The sequence below is a fragment of the Tachysurus fulvidraco genome, chromosome 4 (genome assembly GCF_022655615.1).
Source record: "Tachysurus fulvidraco isolate hzauxx_2018 chromosome 4, HZAU_PFXX_2.0, whole genome shotgun sequence".
Classification (NCBI taxonomy): domain Eukaryota; kingdom Metazoa; phylum Chordata; class Actinopteri; order Siluriformes; family Bagridae; genus Tachysurus; species Tachysurus fulvidraco.
The window spans coordinates 22,597,798-22,609,207 of NC_062521.1; the positions used below are offsets into that span (position 1 = coordinate 22,597,798).

Sequence of the window (11,410 nt, forward strand, 5' to 3'; positions counted from 1 at the left end):
TATCTCTTTTTAGTAATAGCAAATTATCATAAACTGCTCTCAAGGTGACTGACACACTCAACTTTCATATGGGGTTCTGTGTTGCTGGGTAAAATTACAAGCTACAAATTTGTATGCTTTACAAAAATAGAATTCATAATCACAATGTTTGGTTACTGAAAGTCTCACAGGAAACAAACCTATGATTTAGTGATTATTTCCCAATTGGAGCATTAAAGAATATTTCCCAACTATGGATGTTTTACAACTAGTCTGACAGCATTGCCATTTATGCCTGTCTTAACAAGTGCTAATTCTGAGAAACTGTGTGTGTTCCCACAAGTTTTCTCTTCTCAAATCTATGTATTCACAATGTGGTAGTGTATATGGAAAAATATCCTTCCACATGTACATCTATTTTTTAATAGGAAAGAATACAGATTATAAAATCATTTTACGCTGATTTCTTGTTCTGCATATGACCAGTTGGACAGCAAATGCACCGTACTGGGACAAAAGAGAGATGTAGTAAGCAACAGAACAAGTGAGGTTTTTACTCTAGTCCTTAACAAATATGTAGCATGTGTGAATACTGTGGTTCTTACAGAGAGGTTTTGTGCATTACAACTTAGACTAGAAAGTGTTTTGGTTTCTGCCTGATTGCCAAATTAGGGAATGTTTTAAGTAATCGTTTTGTTTTTTTGTTAGTTTTTTTTTACTCCAATGTTTGGAAGTTGGACAAAACCTGACAACAGCTTCAGCAGGGCATTTTCTCTGTTTTATCTTAACATTATTGTGTTGCTAGTGTTGTTTTTGAGTGGACTTTCTGTTCTTATAGCAACATAGTTGTTTTATGATGTGTATAATAGTAAAATGCTGGCATTTTGTTTTAACTCTCTCTCACCTTTGAGTGTGAGCAGTTATCTTCTTATGGTTGAGAATCAACCATGTATTCAGAGGGCTTGGAAATGGTGCAATTAATCTCCTGTTGAAAGAATGCAGCCCAGAGAATAAAAGGAAACCGTAATAAAAAAGAAAAAAAAAAACATTGAGTTCTAATGTATTTAAAGTGTAAAAAGTGAATGGTGAGTAACTGGCAACTGTGGGCAAGTACTGACTAGAGTTAGAGCTGGAGCAGACACCTCCTACAATATTTAGCCCATGGCATGGACTTGGATTTAGTCCAAAAGAAAAGTCAGCGAAACATGATGACTAACAAAATTCAATATAATCCCCCAAACACATCCCCTATTTTCCTAATATTTTCTCATGGAGTATATTTCTTTCCATTGTTGCCCCTGGCTTTAGGGCTAAATTTATCATATATATCCAAAACTTTAATCTGTAAAGCTGCTTTAGGACAATGTTTGTTATTATAGGTGCCATTCAAGTACAATTGTATAGAATTGAACCATTACCACAGAATCACCATTTAATTCTTACTTAAATCACACTATATAAAGAAGTCTAGACCCTTACACACCTACACCTCTCAAAAACGACTTTACTATTTGTATTTAACCAAATAGAATGCTATTACATGTCTTTTTTAATGTTCATTTTTGTAAATTCTTATTTATTATATATGGTAAAAACCAATGGACATTTACAATATGTATATCACAAAGACAACTCAGTTCACTAGATAATAAACAGTAATATCAGAAATAACAAACAGGGTGAAAACACACACACACACACACAAGTATATATAGCTTTAAGTTAATATATTAAATTTTTGCAGTCTTTTAGCCTTGACGAATCAAACTGTTTAGTGAAATTTTTTTTATTGCATAACAAGACCAATAACAATATACATCCAGAGGATCACAGTGTGTTCAACTATTATGTATTACATTCATAATAGCATCAAAGGAAACAACAGAAAGAAAAAACAAAACAAAACGTAGCGTTCCAAAAAGAAAAGAATTCAAAAATTATATGCATCCGTTTTGCTTTTTTATTTCTTGCATCTTTTAGGACCTCAATATAATGCTTAAGTTCAATTTTAAGTAATATAATGTCAGGTTTATTATTATTCCATTTCTGTTTGTGTGTGATATTTTCCATACATTATTAAGTTAATCACCAAATTTTGCTCAAAATGAGATCTTTACCAGATAGTCCAATCTTTAATTTTGTGAATTTGAATATTAGATATTCAATATCAATCCAAAACGATTGGGTAAATACACATTCAAAAAATAAGTGTTTTATGGATTCTTCTAATGAATGACAAACGCATGCAGTCTCTATGTCTGAAAAATCTCAAATGAATAACCATATATGTAATTTCTTTAACTTTATTGGTGAGGCAGTATTTACTAGGTACACTCCAGACCTCTATCCATTCAATCCGATTATACATCGAGTTCCAAAAAGGTTTGCATTTAGGCAATAATGTAATTCAAACTGTTTAGTTAAACTAAATTCAGGAAAAATATATTGACGTCATTTCCTAGACTGGGCGTGGACAGGAATGTGAGGGTGCGTGTGTGTGGAGTGTCTGCTGAAGATAGAAGGGTATTATATAATGTCAACATCAAATGCATTCACTGACATCTATTTAATGTTAAAATAAATAAATAAATAAATTAAATAAAACAAACTTAAATTCAAACATGAATGAATCCAAAACAAGCACTTTTGGAGTAGGAGGTCCCCCAAACCCCACCTATTTTCTTTAGCCAACCCCTATGTTCTTGCTTTCAGTGTTGGCATTTATGCAGTTATCCAGTCTGACTGGATTATTTTAAGTGACACAAGGTGCATTTCTGGCGACAGGGTCCATTTGTTTGTTTGTTTGTTTGTTTGTTTGTTTGTTTGTTTTGTTTGTTTTGATTAATTAATTAATGAATTGACTGCCTGTAGCGTTAATTGGTGTATAAAGTTGGTGTATAAAGTTGGCTCAATTTCCCATTGAATTCTTTGGTGAGTATAATCTTAAGTAATTAATAGTACTAATTTAATCTGTGTGTCATAAGAACGCCAGTGGTGTAAAGGCTGTCAGTACAGAAGTGAGCTCTATGAAGCGTTTCCTATGTTGTGGGTTAAAAAAGCACGCAACAAACGTGATTTGCATACTGTAGAAAACGGATGATACCTACACTGTATATTGTGTTTTATAAGGTCTGTATGAATCGGGAGTTGTGCAAAAACCTTGATACATTGCTCCAGATACAACGGAGTTAAATTAACATCCGGAAAGAGCTCGAGTGTAGAACAAAAACATCTTGCTGCTTCATTTTATAAATACTGTCTTAATGCACAGATCGAATAATATACAGACCATGATTTCAATAGTAGTTCAAAATAATGAAACCATTATGATTAAATGTTTATGTTCTACCAAATGTTTAAACCAGGGGTTTTACAGATGTTCCTTATTACAGACAAAAGGTCTTCCTGGGTTGCTCTGGCTTTTGGTTGGAAGGTTGTGAGTTAAAATGAAATCACTTGCAAACTTCTTCATAGGGTTATAGGGTTATAGTTCAGTTTTGTGCTTTTGGTCAGATATTAAGAATGATACGCTCAGAATGATAATGTTTTTAACATATATAATGTTTTGAAGGTCTTCTTTAGGTCCCTTAAAATCCTTGAATTCTTATTATACTCTTCTCAACAGTGTGAATTTTCAATATTTAGTTTTTTTTTTTTTTGAAGCCGTTAAATCTTGATTGCTCACATCACCTCTCCTTATCTCCCAGTTTGTGCTTGTTTCCTGTGCCTAATGGGTTTCTTGCACTCCAGTCTATGACGCCTTTCCGATTTGAATTTGTAGAGTTATTGAGATCCCAGGGCATTCTATGCCACCAGGTGGAGATCTTACTTATATGTTCTGAAAAACATGCCCATTTTCTGCAGATCTATGGGTTTTTTTGTCCATCAGTCTGTCTGGTCCATCTGTGCTTCTAGGATTCTTCAAGAACAATTGATTGAATGCTTGAAGGTTTTGTAAAAAAAAACTTGTGCAGCACTAAGCTTCCAAGCTAGGAGTGCTCTCAGGGGGTTATGATAAGCAAACCTGTGTCATGAACATTTCCCAAATACAGCTTTAGCAGACATTTCACACCAGATCATCTAGTTGAACTGAAACCACTAAGGTTTAAAGGCTAGCAAAAAAAACAAAAACAAAAAAACAAGTGCTATTTTACTGAGCCTGCATTGTTCTTATCATTAATTTAAGCATATATTTCTTTTATCCACAGAAAAATGCAAACCTTCTGGATTCTGCTCTTTGCTCTTCAAATTAAGTGTAAGATTTTTTTCTTTCCTTATCTTTAACGCACCCCATGCATTCTCAAGCCTAAGCCAGAGTATACCTTAACAAGGACTGCCATGCCGCACAAACTATCAAATTACAGTAGTATCACTTCTTTTTAAACAGAAGCTAAGCATTAGATCACAGGTTTAATCCTTCTTGTATACATGATGTTAACAAATTACCAACGTCTGCAAAGAAAGCTATTTCTTCATGTTATTTTAATCATTTTAGTATATTGCGTAGCATATAGTTTTCCTCTGTGTCTGTCCTTAGACTCCTGTCTTGATTTTATTACGCCTAAGACATATTATGAACAACGGATGTATGGTGAACAGCTGAGTATCAGACTGTCGTCTGGGGCTGAGAAGTTGCAATTTACCTATTTGAATGAAAGGGAGCAGGAGATCCTTTGGTCCAAATCTACCAAAGCTAAAAGGGGAGTAGTAACAGGAAGAAATGATGACAGGAAATTTGTAATTGCATCGGTCACATTCAATGATGAAGGAACCTACAGTGTTCTGAACATCTGGAACAGAAAGTTATCCATCCATTACTTGAAGGTTATCAGTAAGTGATATTAGGCCATCTTCAATGTATACTTCTCATGCAAGTTTTTATAAAAAAAATTATTAACTTTGTATATCAATATCAATGCTTCTGTTACAGTATATCAGTGCTTCTTGTGCACACTTCTGTTTAAATGAGAATTTAATATTACCTCTGTTATTGCTTTTAAAGCTAAAAAAAGTTCACAGGATTGTGTGGCTGGAGAGTCCTTAAGCATTTATCTTCTTGGTCTACCGGAGATTGATGCCACGCTACATTTTTCAAACCAAGATTTAAACCTCACTCTGGTTAAGAGTGGCACACCTGTGGGCAACTCACATCCTGACTATATGGGACGTATCAAGGTGACTAGCAGCAGCATTGAGTTGCTTAATGTCAATGTGTCAGATGTGGGCAACTACACACTCAGTGATCGTCTAAATCGCAAAGTCAGGATCGTATCTATGAACTTGGTTGGTGAGTTTACACCTGAGGTTTTTGAGTATTCCCAAAAGTTGTCCTTTTGGTATGAACTATGTTTTTCGAAATAGAGGTTCTGTAGATTGTTACTAAAAGCAAATTAATTAAATTACAGTAGTCACAGTGAAAAGTGAATTTTTTTTTTTAAATCCTTACGTTACAAACCATTTCTCTGCTTTTGAATCTGTTTTCTCTATCATCCCATAGCATCAAAAAACTTTCAGAGCATATCCCCATGATGGTAGCCCTTTAGCCTCAATAGAGTACTTTATACAAACATATACAAATATATTTTTCAGTCATTCATTTGGCTTCAGTATTGGTAAATACCAATCTCAGTATAGTTTAGGAGGTGGGAGGAAACTATGTACAGTATATATATCATATATATCATATATATATATATATATATATATATATATATATATATATATATATATATATATAATATATATTTATTTATTTAGTTGTTTATTTATTCATATGGGAACAACAACTCCAAAAACAATATACTTCAGTATATAAATCATTTAATCATTTTTTTAAAATGAAATAATTTCTTCTTCTTCTTTTCCTAGATAGTCATCCAGGGTTAAAAGCAGGTCCTCTGGCTGCTCTGCTGCTGTTACTCGGTATTCCACCATGTATTTGCTGCTGCTGTAGAAAGAGGATTTGTAAAAAGACCAGCCAAAACACCACCAACACCAACAGCACTGTGAAGTATGACAACCAAATTATTCCACCTGGACCTCCACCAGCCTATGATAGTCCTGCAGTTTCTGCTGGATCAACACCGGTAACACATAATACAGCACAGGATTGTGTAGAAGTCATGATTTTGATATCTGAGATCTTAATTGTTACCCGTACATTGGACCCACATTCTTCATAACAGTGTAGGGATGAGAGAGAGAGTGAGAATATTTGAGGAAATCCCTGCATACTAATCTCAGGAAAAGTGATGCCAATCTCAGCCAGAGATAACTGTCCCATTGTTTTGAAAGTTTTTAATTTTTATTTTGCAGTCATGTGTGTTTAAGGGTTAAATATAGAAACTAAAATTTCATTAAGTGTATATTAATCCCCTTCTAGCTAATGGCAATGAATAAACTACCCTCTTTCTAAAGAAACTACAACATCGATTAATGAATTATTAAAGCTTGTATTTTTACACTCTATACATCCGAGCTACTGATTTTCAGGGCTATCCTCGTGGTTACCCTGCTGTTGGTGAGAGTACTGTTCATCCTCCTCCCAATCCCGCATTTCCTTCTCAACCACCCTACAGTGGATCACCTGCTATGCCCCCTAACCCTGTAAGACACACACCCACATATACCCACACACACACAGTCCTTACATGACAAGTAACGAATTTGATAGCACTTTTTAATTATAATATACTAGATCACTACTTCCAAGTGAATATCCTATGCATGCAGCCCATCTCTTGATCTTAGGGATCCATATCTTCCTTAAATGGAACAAGTGGCAATATAAATATTTCTTTTACTACAAGTAAAATTCTCAGTCATATTGTAAAGCTATTATAAAACTTCATTTTCAGGGCCATACTCCTGGTTACCCTCCTGTAGGTGAGAGTACTGTTTATCCTCCTCCCAATCCCGCATTTCCTCCTCAACCACCCCACAGTGGATATCCTGCCACATCACCTGCCATGCCCCCTAACCCTGTAAAACACCCACACACACACCCACACACCCACACACACACACACACACACACACACACACACACACACACACACACACACACACACGGTAATACTTGTTTTGACAGTCTTGATTTTTAATCATGAAATTCTATAAACAAGTGATCATTATTTCATTGCTCGAATATATTTAAATGTTGTAAAGAAATGAATTAGCAATTGATTTACCTATTATTTCCAGAATCCCCTTTACCCTCCTGGATCTGGCTTTCCACCAGCTCAGCCTCCTCAGTGGAGTGATGCTCCCAGTAACCAACCTCCTCCGGCTGTATGATTCTGCTTCATCCATTGCACCTCTACAGCATTCTGTCCTGTCATTCTGTAGTTCTCACTGGTCACATTAAACAATCTACATGAATTGTTGCTCTTGTGTGTCTTTGTCTGTGTTTGCAGGGTTTTGCTCCAGTGATGTATAATGCTCCTTCTGTCGCTGACTCAGTCAAAGGAGAAATACTGCCTACAACACCACTACTCACACCACCACAGCCTGAGGTACCTCCTATTAATTCATTTACATTTATTTGTGTTTGACTGATTGATTATAATGTTAAAACATGATATGTATGCCATAAACATGGTATTTAAATGGGGAAAACTGATTTACTACGAAGTGAAATTGAAATGCTGCTTAAGCAATCTTATTTGTTAGATTCAATCTCTTGTTATGTTATTTACTGTTAATACTTTGTGATTCAGAAAACTCTAATTAACCCATTTAACCCATGTATTCCTTTTGTGGCATTTTGTAACATGTGAACATTTATGGATAAGTGATGGTTAATAAACCACAAACAGTTATCTACCAAATTACAATGATTTATATTTAAATATATAGTCTATATATCTAAGACAGTGCTGTAGTACTGACATGGAGTAGTGTGTTTAGAAGTAATATAAATATCATGTTTTAAATTATCCATTCTGTCTCTGTCTATTCTCACCCTGCAAATCATCCATTTGTCTAGTCATGTATTTAATTTTTGATCTGTTTAATCAGTACAGAAAATGGATGGATGGATAAATATTGTTAATTTCCTCTACTAGGTGGCACAGCATCCAGCCCCAGACTCTGCCATCCAATTTAGCATCAACCAGGGAAATAACTCAAGCTCCAACTTCCTGTAGGTTCTCCTCCCTCTTGGATATGTTATAAACAATTAAAAGATGCAGTAGTTTTTAAAAAATGTGAATGGCACTGACACATATGTTCATACCTTGAAAGACAGCAATTTGATTTTCTTAATGGATGTGTTCGTGGTATAATGAACTGGTTTTAACTGTATAGAAAAATTAAGGGCTATAGTAGATTAATGAAATACAAAACTATTTTTAATTGCCTAATACTATGTTTTGTACTTGGTGTACTATGTTCGTATCATTTTAGAGAAATAAATAAAAAAGTTACAATTTTTTACCTTATTTTTTAAAGAAATCTGTTCAGATGATTGAAAGAATGAACTATACTATTGAATTTCAGTGTCTGTACATACTGGTTTCTCTCGTTTTTTAATCTCTAATGTGTAGATACAGAATGTACTTATACAATAGGTTGCACTGATGAAAAATAATGAGTTTGAGGGTGAAGGGAGGAAATGCATGTATGGAGTTTGTGCAAGATGCTATTACAACCAGACACTGTCGATGGAATCAGATTGAGGTTAGTTATAAATGTTTTATATTTTCAAATAAAGACTTAAATGCATTTAAAAATAAGATTTTCTTATCCTTTAGAATAGAACTGTGTGAATAACCCAAGCAAAACCATATTCAAATAGACTGAATGTAGTTCATCATACCTACTAGATATTACACAGCCCTGATATCCATGCTCATACCATATACGTTATAATACGCTGATATTATGATGATCCCCTACAAGTCGAATGCTTACCATCTGTTCAACTACTCAAGTAGCTTCCATAGTTCTACCAGCCCTTGCATATATGGTCAGAGACTACATATTTATATATATGTCTCTTGGGGGGGTCTTGGTAACAGATCCAAAATAGACTAGCCACATGACCCCTAAAGACTCACTTAAAATTTGTAGAACATTTTGACAGACATAGCAGGATAAAATATTAAATTAAATTCAATTAGTAAAATAATTATTGTAAAACATTATCTTAAATCTACCTTTATAATAAAATTGAAAAAGATTTCAGTGATGTTCATAAGGTAATTTTTTAAACAAGCTAATATAATGTTTTGTTTTGGAACTGATATTGTTAATCATTTTCACTTCACATTTCCCTCTATGCGGGATATATTTGCCACATATATTTTGTGCAATAACTATTCCCATACTTCTCCAGCTATATCTCTATGCTCTGGCAGTGAAGGGCACCTTGGAGTTTGACAAGAAATTCCTCCACCCTGACCCACAATAGCCTACACCCCCCACAGCTCATGTGACATTAGTGCACTCTCATGCTCACAGAGACTCCAATGTCCCATGCCCTACTTCTCTTTGAATCTCAGTTTACCAAAGCATTTTATTGCATTTCGACTGGAAAAATGTTTGGTCCCTGTGACACAACACCAAACAATGCATCTCTGTATAGATGTTTTTGGTGCACAAGTAAATCTGAAATGGGGGCTTACATTCTATTTTTGTGTCAGTGAAAGGAATGAAGCAGATCAGCAGTAAAAATTGACACTGTCTGGAACTCGTGCCCCTTTCTCTCTATTTGCATGCTGTACACTTTAAGGGCACTGCACCCTTCTGTCAAGGTGAATGGACCATAAGGTTTAGAAGTAACATAAATATAATGTTTAAAAGTTATTTCTCCTCTCTATAATCTCACACTTCTCTAAGAGAAACCTTATTTCTATTCAGGTATCAGATCATCATCACATTCAGTTCATTTCAATTTATTTGTATAGCACTATTAACAATAGACATTGTCTCAAAGTAGCTTTACAGAAATATGGAAACATGGAATAAAAATATAAAGTGTAAAATATATTTATATTCATTACTAACATTTATCCCTAATGAGCAAGCCTGAGTAAACAGTGGCAAGGAAAATCTCCCTGAGATGATATGAGGAAAAATCTCTCAGAGGAACCAGGCTAAGAAGGGAAGCCATTCTCATTTGGTTGACACTGGACAATAAATCATGTAAATGTAAATAATGTATTTTATACAACAGTTTATAGAAAACTGGAACTGAGCAAACAAGAGCTCCTGAGCAACTAATAGGTCAGCATAATTTCTGAATTCATTATAAACTTACTGATTCCTTCTTGCTGAATTCTTTAAATGTTCACTGAAAATGACCCAAACTCAAAGCTGACTGCCACAATAGCAGTTTAAAGACAGCACAATAGTCTACAAATGGTTCCATTCACAGCAGTCCCATGGGTCAGGGGTTGTGTATGCAGATCAGAACCAGGAGCACCACCAAATGATGAGACTCCAATTCGAGGTAAGGCGTCAGGATGGATCAGGCAGGTCTGGAAAGATGAAGCGGTCACACTGGGAACTCAGGTCTATTAATTATTAATCTTCACAGTAGGGAAAGGTATCCTCCAGCCATATACACTGATACTAATATCCTTATCTCCTCTGGGCCCAGCAGTAGCAGCCAGGTGGACCTGGGATTCAATCTCACATTTATCTCTCATTTATAGTCCAACACCTTAACCATCAGGCTACCACATCCCCTCTTAAATAAAGTGCATTCCTAATGTATACGTATAATGTGTACTACTTAGACGCTACATGTAATGACTGTGGTACAGGAAAATCATTAAGCCTATCACCGGCTGAGCTGCAATTGATTCTGTAGTCTAAATATTATGTGCTATAATAACCTTAAAAGGTATAGTTTGTAAGATTTAATGTTGTAAGATTTATTTGCAAACATTATTACTATTATCCACTGAGATGTAGTTACAGAACAGAGTAAATATGAACATACAGTAGTGGCCAGAAGTGATATCCGACCTAAGAAAAATAAGCTCTTCTCCTTTATTCAAGCATATTTTGTACGCATGTATGTTGTGCTTGGAGTGTAAACACAATTTACACTTTCTGCATTTCAGCAATTTAACTTGTCATGATGCAATTAAACATGCCAAATTGCATGTCATCCAATGAAGAATTTAGGGAAGTTTGGCAAGAAATGACGCACAAAGTTCATTGAGTCAGTGCCAAGGAGAATGTCTGCTGTAATCAAAAACAAGGCTAGACTAACAAAATATTAATAACTGATTACAATGTATTTAATTTTTGTTATTCATTTTCAGCCTTTTGTTTTTCTATGCATTTTTTGCATATTAGAATAAAACTCATCTTCCATGATATCCTGTAGTTTGCAATTTTTTGCAAAATTAATTTGTAAATAAAAAAAACCTTAACTAAGTAGATTGTTTTCTTCTTCCGAATAACATACTCTTCATAT

General features: G+C 34.7%; 1 protein-coding gene across 4 annotated transcripts; it reads left to right on the forward strand.

Annotated features, from left to right (window-relative positions):
• The first annotated feature begins 355 nt into the window (after nucleotides 1-355).
• LOC113642464 (branchpoint-bridging protein-like) lies at nucleotides 356-8,420 on the forward strand. Of its 4 annotated transcripts, none has more exons than XM_047812636.1 (10): nucleotides 361-523; nucleotides 4,188-4,234; nucleotides 4,517-4,810; nucleotides 4,982-5,266; nucleotides 5,848-6,065; nucleotides 6,472-6,585; nucleotides 6,837-6,962; nucleotides 7,183-7,269; nucleotides 7,395-7,493; nucleotides 8,046-8,420. In XM_047812636.1, the coding sequence occupies exons 1-10, from the start codon at nucleotides 477-479 to the stop codon at nucleotides 8,124-8,126; spliced, it is 1,398 nt and encodes a 465-aa protein (XP_047668592.1). In that variant the 5' UTR covers nucleotides 361-476; the 3' UTR covers nucleotides 8,127-8,420. The 4 variants fall into 4 exon arrangements, with proteins under 4 accessions (XP_027001796.2, XP_047668594.1, XP_047668592.1 ...); XM_047812637.1 differs by lacking the exon at nucleotides 361-523 and adding an exon at nucleotides 2,691-2,910; XM_047812638.1 differs by lacking the exon at nucleotides 6,837-6,962 and having other exon boundaries at nucleotides 359-523.
• The last annotated feature ends 2,990 nt before the right edge of the window (nucleotides 8,421-11,410 follow it).

Bases quoted from the DNA above. Each gene is read 5' to 3' on its own strand.
- LOC113642464 (XM_047812636.1), top strand. From the start codon at position 477: ATGCACCGTACTGGGACAAAAGAGAGATGTAGTAAGCAACAGAACAA. The intron at 4,235-4,516 runs GTAAGATTTTTT...GTCTGTCCTTAG, and splicing joins CTTTGCTCTTCAAATTAAGT to ACTCCTGTCTTGATTTTATT. The intron at 4,811-4,981 runs GTAAGTGATATT...TTGCTTTTAAAG, and splicing joins CCATTACTTGAAGGTTATCA to CTAAAAAAAGTTCACAGGAT.